Source organism: Triticum dicoccoides, chromosome 1A, assembly GCF_002162155.2.
Source record: "Triticum dicoccoides isolate Atlit2015 ecotype Zavitan chromosome 1A, WEW_v2.0, whole genome shotgun sequence".
NCBI classification, from domain to species: Eukaryota; Viridiplantae; Streptophyta; class Magnoliopsida; order Poales; family Poaceae; genus Triticum; species Triticum dicoccoides.
This window is the reverse complement of record NC_041380.1, coordinates 592,726,317-592,734,933: the sequence shown is the minus strand read 5'-3', so window position 1 is coordinate 592,734,933 and position 8,617 is coordinate 592,726,317. Positions and strand designations below refer to the sequence as shown.

Here is an 8,617-nt window from a genome sequence, read left to right as displayed (position 1 = left end):
TTGGTCCTGTGCCCCGTGCGCGCTAGCCCGTCTCGGAGGTATAGAGTTGAAGTTGGCGGCGGATTTGTGCGGTTGGCAATAGTAGGCGAGATGCGTGTCCACTTTGGCCCTGTGATGTCGCTCTCGCTTTATTTACCATTTTTAGTTATCCGACATCATCGTCAATTCGTCATTATTGTTTGATGGAAAAGCTATCTGGATAATTTGGTGTGGACATATTTGTGAGGATTTTATGTTAGATGAGTTGTTAATATGCGAGGGAAATTGTCGTCAACTTTGTAAAATTGTTTGTGATTGCTGTGTCGTGTCTACGTGCTCAGGAACCATGAGGTTTCGGGTTTAGGGAACAGAGTATGTACAGTATGTAGGCGTGTGTCTGTTGAGGTTCGGAATGTTCACACGATAATTTGGAAACTAGTGGCATTTTGTTTACTTAACAAGGTGCTTCACTTGTGTGGTCTTGCATATGCCTAAATTCTAGTGATTTCAAATTTATGAAAATGCAGTGTCTGTAGCAACGCCTCCCTAATGTGTGTGTGCACAAGTATGGAATATTTTTATGCAGAATTAGGACTTTTTTGTTTGCTATGTCTTATCACTTAGTCTGTGCAACTTCTCCCACTCTAGGAACTGCACGGTCATGAGGTAACAGTACTCAAGGTTGGACCTTAGATTAGAGTGAGTAGTTGACTTGTTGTTCAACACAACGTTGCATTAGATTAAACTGGATTCAGAGATCTTCGTGAACTAAAATTTCTGTGTGCTGCTTGTTATTGAAATGTCCTTAGGTGACACATGGTTCATTATATGAAATCTTATGAACCCACTGAATTAGTCTGCCATTTTTCATAGATTACGGCACAGAGGCCCTGATTGGAGTGGTATACACAGCTTTGAGGATTGCTATCTTGCGCACCAGCGGTTGGCTATTGTTGATCCTACATCTGGAGACCAGCCACTGTACAACGAGGACAAAACAGTTGTTGTGACGGTCAGTATCTGCAGTGGGAATGCCGTTTTACTGTTTTCATTTTTCTTATCTGTGCTTTTATGATTCATTTCCATGTATAACATTTGATTACGTCTCACTATTCTGCTTTTGGTAACTAGCATTTCTTTGTGGATAATTTTGTGATGGGATTTTATAAATGTTATCTCCTATCTCTGCTCATTGCATCTCTGAGACACGACCTTTTATCCACTATATTTCTGTACCAATTGAGAAAATATGTTTTGTTCCTTTCTTTTATTTTAACCACATCTTGTCTGTTTGACTTTTCCAGGTGAATGGCGAGATCTATAATCATGAAGAACTGAAAGCTAAGCTGAAATCTCATCAGTTCCAAACTGGTAGTGATTGTGAAGTTATTGCTCACCTAGTAAGTTTGTACTCTTATTTCTCTATGTTCAGTTTCTTTTGGTGTCCTACTGTGTAGCTTGGCTTCTGCCAACACTTTTTATGGTCTTTACCTAAGCATCGTCCTCCAGTGCATATATTTTATTTGTTAACATTTGTATTTCGAACTATATTGTTTTTACAGTATGAGGAATATGGGGAAGAATTTGTGGATATGTTGGATGGCATGTTCTCGTTTGTGCTTCTTGACACACGTGATAAAAGCTTCATCGCTGCACGCGATGCTATTGGTATCTGTCCCTTATACATGGGCTGGGGTCTTGATGGTATGCAGAGATTCTGTTCTTATAGACACTTTGTCCCTTTGATCGAAATCATGAACATGAAGTTATTATCTTTTTCCTCCCAAATTTATCTTGGTCTGGACTTTTGGTATTGGTTTGCTTGGTCATGCAACTGTTTCAGTGGTCGATCCATGTATCATGAAGAGGAGAAAAACAGGTTGCGTGTAGGCCCATTTAAATTAAGTTTGAGATTAGAAGTAGATATATCACCGCTTGCCTATTTCCTTAGAATAGGATTCGATAAGGCCAATTAATTTGCAAAAAAACAATAAAAGATAATAACCCTAGATCTATCATGGGCTCACATCCCACAAAATCTGGAGTGCTGTCTCTCACCACCTGTAGTTTGATAACTAGAATATAGAGGTGCCACTCACTATCTGGATATATAAGATATATTGACATTTTTTTCCGTAATATTTGTTACTAGTTACAGAATCACAATCATAGGAAAAAGCTTTTGAATTCGACTCAAACGGTATCAATTTTGTGTCACATAACTCACATATCGTAGGATTGTTTTTCTGGTCAAATATTCGGCCAACCAAATTATCTTGTATACCCAGACTAAGGGAGTGCCTAGGTTCTGATGCCTATGATAGTGTGCAATTTGAATGTCTGATGGGAAAGATGTGGATAGACACAATATTTCCCAAGCTGACTGTTAAATTCGTTATATGGAGTTAGCTATGCCAAAGATTCTGAGTCCTGTGAACTGTTGAAAAATATAGTTGGCTGTTTGTATTTGCAAGTACATTGTTCTGGAATAAGCAGGTGCTGTAGTGTTTGTATCTGTTACAACTTGGCTCAACTCTATGCATTTATGTAGTGGCTACTATGCATTAATTTGTATGTTCGTTGTTATTCCAGGGTCAGTATGGTTTTCTTCAGAGATGAAGGCGTTGAGTGATGATTGTGAGCGCTTCATATCGTTCCCCCCTGGGCACTTGTACTCAAGCAAAGCAGGTTCAACACTATAAAATGTCTTAATGAATTTGTGACAAATTGACGATCTTATCAGGCATCATACCATACATGTAGATTTGCAAACTCTGAAGGCAAAAATAGTATAAGCTACTATTAGTTGTTTCAGATATCCATTTGTCTTGCCTGGTAATCTGTTTTCTAACATTTATGCTAGGTGGCCTAAGGAGGTGGTACAACCCCCCGTGGTTTTCAGAAAGCATTCCCTCAACCCCTTACGATCCTCTCCTCATCCGAGAGAGTTTTGAGAAGGTCACACCTTTCTTTATGCTCTCTGTTACTCCCTCCGTTCCAAATTACTCGTCGTAGAATTGGATGTATCTAGAACTAAAATACATCTAGATACATCCATACCTGCGACAAGTAATTCGGAACGGAGGGAGTACATTTTTGCACCTTTTGATGCATAAAGTATACATTTGTAGTTATTTCATGTTAATCTCTTCTTGATTTGCTTCATGTTGATATGATGTATCGATGCCTCTGATTAGGCGATGCTTGTTTGGAATACCCTGGTTGATAATTCACGAGTAATACTAGGTTATTGCAGCTCTCTTGCAATCACAATTATGTCTTAGTGCAATGATCTCTGTATTAAGATCTTACATAGATGGCATGTTATTCAAAACAATGCTAATTGGTTATTAAGTATGTACATAGTATAAATAAGTTATTTTGTCTGACGGTTTATTTCATAAACTAAGTTTCTTCACGTATATCATCTACTATATTTTCTTAGATGAATTGCAAATTTCGCAGGCTGTTATTAAGAGGCTCATGACTGATGTGCCATTTGGCGTTCTCTTGTCTGGTGGACTTGACTCTTCTTTGGTGGCTTCAGTTGTTTCACGGCACTTGGCAGAAACAAAAGTTGCCAGGCAGTGGGGAAACCAACTGCACACCTTTTGCATCGGTTTGAAGGTACATTTCTCAATATTGTTTACTGGTCTATCCTCATTGCTGAGAATCACTTTAGGCCATCTTTCAAAATTTAAGTTGGTTTCTTGTTCTTATGAGTATCTTTTATAAGAAAAGGAGGCGTGTTTAGTTGAGTGATACAAGCAGAGGATACAATAGGACAGAAACTTAACACGTTCCATTTTTTGTAGGGTTCTCCTGATCTTAAAGCTGCTAAGGAAGTTGCTGACTACCTTGGCACTGTCCATCATGAATTACACTTCACAGTGCAGGTTCGTTATTTTTTTTCGTCCTTTGCATAGAGGAGGGGTCATTTTGTAGTTATTAATTCATCTGACTAAATCCCAGGAGGGCATTGATGCATTGGAAGAAGTTATTTACCACATAGAGACGTACGACGTAACGACCATTAGAGCAAGTACCCCAATGTTTCTAATGTCTCGGAAAATCAAATCATTGGGTGTGAAGATGGTTCTTTCAGGAGAAGGTTCTGATGAAATATTTGGTGGTTATCTTTATTTTCATAAGGCACCAAACAAGAAGGAACTCCATGAGGAGACGTGTAGGAAGGTAATTGAAGACAGAACTGCTCTTTCAGTTTATCATGGTGTATATGCACAACATGGTCAGCTGATGGACTTACTAGAGTTGTTTTGTCCTGACATTTAGATAAAAGCTCTTCATTTATATGATTGTTTGAGAGCAAACAAAGCAACTTCTGCCTGGGGTCTTGAGGCTCGTGTTCCATTTCTCGACAAAAGCTTTATCAATGTAGCAATGGACCTGGATCCTGAATGTAAGATGGTATGTATTTTCTTGCGATAATATAGTAATCTCACTCTAGCTCTATTCATTTATTATATCTAGCATTACCATCTTCTTATCTTTATCATCTTGAAAAAAATAGATAAGACGTGATCTTGGCCGGATAGAGAAATGGGTTCTGCGTAATGCATTTGATGACGAGGAGAAGCCCTATTTACCCAAGGTTGGAGAAGTTCATCCTTTTATTGTGCTATATGTGCTGTGTTACTTGCACATGCTTGTACGTATGCTCATAAGGAAGATTTATTTTCTGTGAACAGCACATTCTTTATAGGCAAAAGGAACAATTCAGCGATGGTGTTGGGTACAGTTGGATTGATGGGTTGAAGGACCATGCTAAAGCACATGTATACCATCTTTTCTTTGTCAAACAATTCATTAGCTGACATCTGTTTATTTATTTGTCTTACAATGCTTTTGTTTCACTTTTTACCCTCATCAGAATTGACAGTATCTCCTATTTATGTTCAGGTGTCGGATTCCATGATGACGAACGCCAGCTTTGTTTACCCTGACAACACACCCACAACAAAAGAGGCCTACTATTACAGGACCGTATTCGAGAAGTTCTATCCCAAGGTCCAGAAGCCACAACCAGCCTTTAATCTCATAGTTATATTCCGACCTATTTCATCTGCACCGTAAAACTTAAATCAACGTTTCAATTTGTGCAGAATGCTGCTAGGCTAACGGTGCCAGGAGGTCCCAGCATCGCATGCAGCACCGCTAAAGCTGTCGAATGGGACGCCGCCTGGTCCGAGCTCCTCGACCCGTCTGGCCGCGCCGCTCTTGGCGTGCATGATGCGGCGTACGAAGAGAAGGCTCCTGCATCGGTCGATCCTGTCGTGGATAACGTCTCCCGTTCACCTGCACATGACGTCAAAAGGCTCAAAACCGCCATTTCAGCAGCTGCTGTATAACCTTCTATTCCATGGTTCCAAAAATGCCGTCGCTTAGTTTAATTCTAGCTTTCCTGTCTGTAGTTCATTCAGTCATGCAGTGCAGAAATCTCTTTGCTCTACTTTTTCGTTCATGTTTTGCTTTCGCATGTATGTACCAAGTTAGTTTGTTTATGCAGTGAGCATTTGCGTTGTAAATAAATATTTCACCGTGGTTGATATCCTTAGTGTTTGGTTTGCAAACTGCAAACTTGCACTAATAAATTCCAACAATGATGCTTTCTATACTGCTCATGTTAGCGCACTATGACTCTCGGGAACACTTCTAGTCTGGAACCTCACTGAAGATGTCGTGAAATTTTTCACAAATAAGAGAAACCAAGTGGCATGCACACCCATATCAGTCATGTTACAGAATATTCAATTTGGGCTGTATTAAGCGGTTTGCATTCAACATGTTCGTATTCAATCTTAGCTTGGAATAATTCGAATGTATTGTCATGCTTTAACCTGCAGTCTATACACGCTGACTGCAGTTCCCGTTTTTCGGTTGGACCAATCTTACATTTTGGAGACTTATGTGGCACTATAGCACTGTGGAATATATATATATGTAACTAGGGTATTTGCACATTCTTATCCTTAAAGCACACACTTTTTAAAAATCTTTGCAGAAAATGGATTCGAACTCCTTTTGTCCTTGAAAACAACATTACCATGTCAATCACGTTTTTTTATTCAGGAAAACAAAAGCTGATCAACACCAGTTCAGAAAAAAAAGGTGGTCAGCGAATATCCTTCATTGAAGCAACTGAGATCCAACCTATCTGGCACACGCAAGTTATAAAGTGATTGAAATTCTTCAATATATCAAAAGTTGTTCCGTAAACAAAGGGTGTTAACAAAATTGACATTCCAACCATAACCAGGTTCTACACCGTGGACAAATCTCGAGGGTTGAGATAAGACCACCATTAGTAGAACTGACGAAAAAAAACACGAAGCTTACTGCAATTAAAAGTCAGCTGATATAACCAAAAGCTAGGGAAATGCATATAACACCTACCTTGGATGAACAAGGTCAAGATATGTATGCTAACAACCTACAACACTCTAATTCTTGAACGAATGACACCAATGAAGAGCGCCATGCTAAAGGAAAATACTCTTCAATTCAATAACACACGTGGCAGAACACGTTGAAATTGAACGGAACACTGAAGCGCACGACAAACTGCAAGAGGCAGAACGATCCCATTATGGAACAAAATGAAGAACAAGAGTACAAGCATCAAAGGTGCAGCTTCCAAAACACTGAAAACAGGCATTTTTTCACTGGCATTTTCAGGCATCATTTACAAAATGAAGAACAAGAGTACAAGCATCAAAGGTGCAGCTTCCAAAACACTGAAAACAGGCATTTTTTCACTGGCATTTTCAGGCATCCATAAAATGATCACAAGCCACGATAATTAATCAACTGCCCAGACAAATGGGCACAAAAGAACACTCCTCTACCTATGATTGACACCACCTCACGAAGTTGAAACGATCACATGTTGCACAAGGGCCAAGCAGCACGCCAGATCGACATTTCACATGTCCGACATCGAAAATACAGATATGAGATACCAGCAGTTATTGATTCCCAGTAAAAACAGCATTGCAAAAATACCAGCAGCAATTGTACGAATCTTGAAAGAGGGCTGGCAATAACAAAGATGACATAAAAGCAAGCTCAGGGCATACAAGTAACAACTTGGATGAACAACACACCACAGATTATTGATTCCCAGTAAAATAGCATCACGGAAATACCAGTGGTAATTGTAGGAACCTCAAAAGTTGAGCGACAACAAAGATCACATAAAAGTGAAGACACATAAGCGCAAGCTCAAGGATATACTGATAGCGAACTGGGATGAACAATGCCAAATACGTATGCAGCGGCGGAGCTTGAACGCGATTTGAGAGGGGGCTAAATGAGTCTTAAATAGAGTTGAGGGGCCTAATCTAGTGTATTCTATTAAAGTTTGTCCAAATATTATTAAATATTACTATGAGTTTATACAAAGAAATAAATTTGGAGGGCCATTGCCCCCTTTGGCCCTCACTAAGCTCCGCCACTGTAGGTATGCACATAACCTAAAATATGAAACACCAAGAGTGATTCTACCTGAAAAATTTAGCCACTGTGAGCCCATTGTTGAACAACAGAAGCATGCCCAGTGAAACTTTGAAATCATTGATGACAAGACGAGATATTCCCCAATTAGAGCGATTACCGAGAGGCATCCAGATCATATCACACACCTCTGATGATTTGCCTGAAGAACATGAACAGAGAACACAAATCCCTGCTGCATGTTATGCCCACAGCATCTCATGAGGACGCAAAAAGGATCGCCTTTTTCACAAGCAATGCAGCCACCAAGATCCACACCCCCACATCACAACCCAGAATCCACACGGAGATCAACAATCACATCACCGAAATTTTATAATTTATACTAGTACTACGTAACAGCGATTCAGGTTCAATTTGATCCAGAGCAGAATAGCAGGTGCAGCACAGATAATTCTAGCAAGTTCTCTGATGAAGACAACTAACTACCACGGACACAGCTGACTGTTTCATCTCTCGAACGAACCCTAGCGAAGCGCGATCACGCGGACGGTGGCGGGGATCGATCAGAACGGGGCGAGGAGCTGGAACAGGGAGGGCTTGGGGTCGGACTTGATGACGCCGACGGCGATGACGAGCGGGATGAAGCCGTAGTGCGCCACCACCTTGGCCGCGCCCATCGCCCACTCGCCCCACACGCGCCACTCCCGCGCCGCCGCCGAGCGCCTCGCCGCCGCGTCCGCCGCCGCCGCCGCCTCCGCGCGCGACATGCCCCTCCGCCCCAGGGCCCTCCCCGGCTTCGGCTGCTTCGCGGACGCGCGGGTCGGGGGCGCCATGGGCTGGGTTGGTTCGCCCGCCTGGTGCTGGTGCTGGTGCTGGTGGTGGAGTCGCCGCCGGTGCTGGCCGCCGCGCGATGGAAGGTGGGGACTGGAGTAAAACCCTACCTGATATGGCCGTGCGAATGGGCCGTTGTTGGGCTGCTCACAGGGACGGGCTGCCTTCCGGGCACGTACGTGGGCTGCTGTATACTTTCTGCCCCCTGCAAAAAGTGTGTGAACAATTTGAGTAATACCCAGTGTTTGATTTTACAACATCAAGTGAGGTGATTAATTTCACTCGAAAAAAGTGAGGTGATTAATTTTGGGGAGTTCGTCATAGAAAAAAA

The 8,617-nt window shown here is 41.5% G+C and overlaps 2 protein-coding genes across 2 annotated transcripts in view; one reads left to right on the top strand and one right to left on the bottom strand.

Annotated features, from left to right (window-relative positions):
• Positions 1-5,658, top strand: part of LOC119293813 (asparagine synthetase [glutamine-hydrolyzing] 2-like) — a 6,421-nt gene extending 763 nt beyond the window's left edge. Inside the window, exons 3-15 of the mRNA XM_037572167.1 lie at positions 851-991; positions 1,284-1,379; positions 1,542-1,683; positions 2,572-2,667; positions 2,843-2,937; positions 3,445-3,606; positions 3,795-3,875; positions 3,952-4,173; positions 4,273-4,407; positions 4,511-4,591; positions 4,689-4,775; positions 4,900-5,007; positions 5,103-5,658. Of these exons, the coding sequence (XP_037428064.1) occupies positions 851-991; positions 1,284-1,379; positions 1,542-1,683; positions 2,572-2,667; positions 2,843-2,937; positions 3,445-3,606; positions 3,795-3,875; positions 3,952-4,173; positions 4,273-4,407; positions 4,511-4,591; positions 4,689-4,775; positions 4,900-5,007; positions 5,103-5,348 (1,692 nt within the window). The 3' untranslated portion in view covers positions 5,349-5,658. The remainder of the gene's footprint in view (positions 1-850; positions 992-1,283; positions 1,380-1,541; positions 1,684-2,571; positions 2,668-2,842; positions 2,938-3,444; positions 3,607-3,794; positions 3,876-3,951; positions 4,174-4,272; positions 4,408-4,510; positions 4,592-4,688; positions 4,776-4,899; positions 5,008-5,102) is intronic.
• Positions 5,659-7,798: 2,140 nt separating this feature from the next.
• LOC119348762 (mitochondrial import receptor subunit TOM7-1-like) lies at positions 7,799-8,352 on the bottom strand. Its single transcript, XM_037616756.1, has one exon. It carries the CDS (start codon positions 8,286-8,288, stop codon positions 8,019-8,021), a length of 270 nt encoding a protein of 89 aa, XP_037472653.1. The 5' UTR covers positions 8,289-8,352; the 3' UTR covers positions 7,799-8,018.
• Positions 8,353-8,617: the final 265 nt, after the last annotated feature.

Coding starts and splice junctions, on each gene's coding strand:
- LOC119348762 (XM_037616756.1), bottom strand. CDS start 8,288: ATGGCGCCCCCGACCCGCGCGTCCGCGAAGCAGCCGAAGCCGGGGAGG.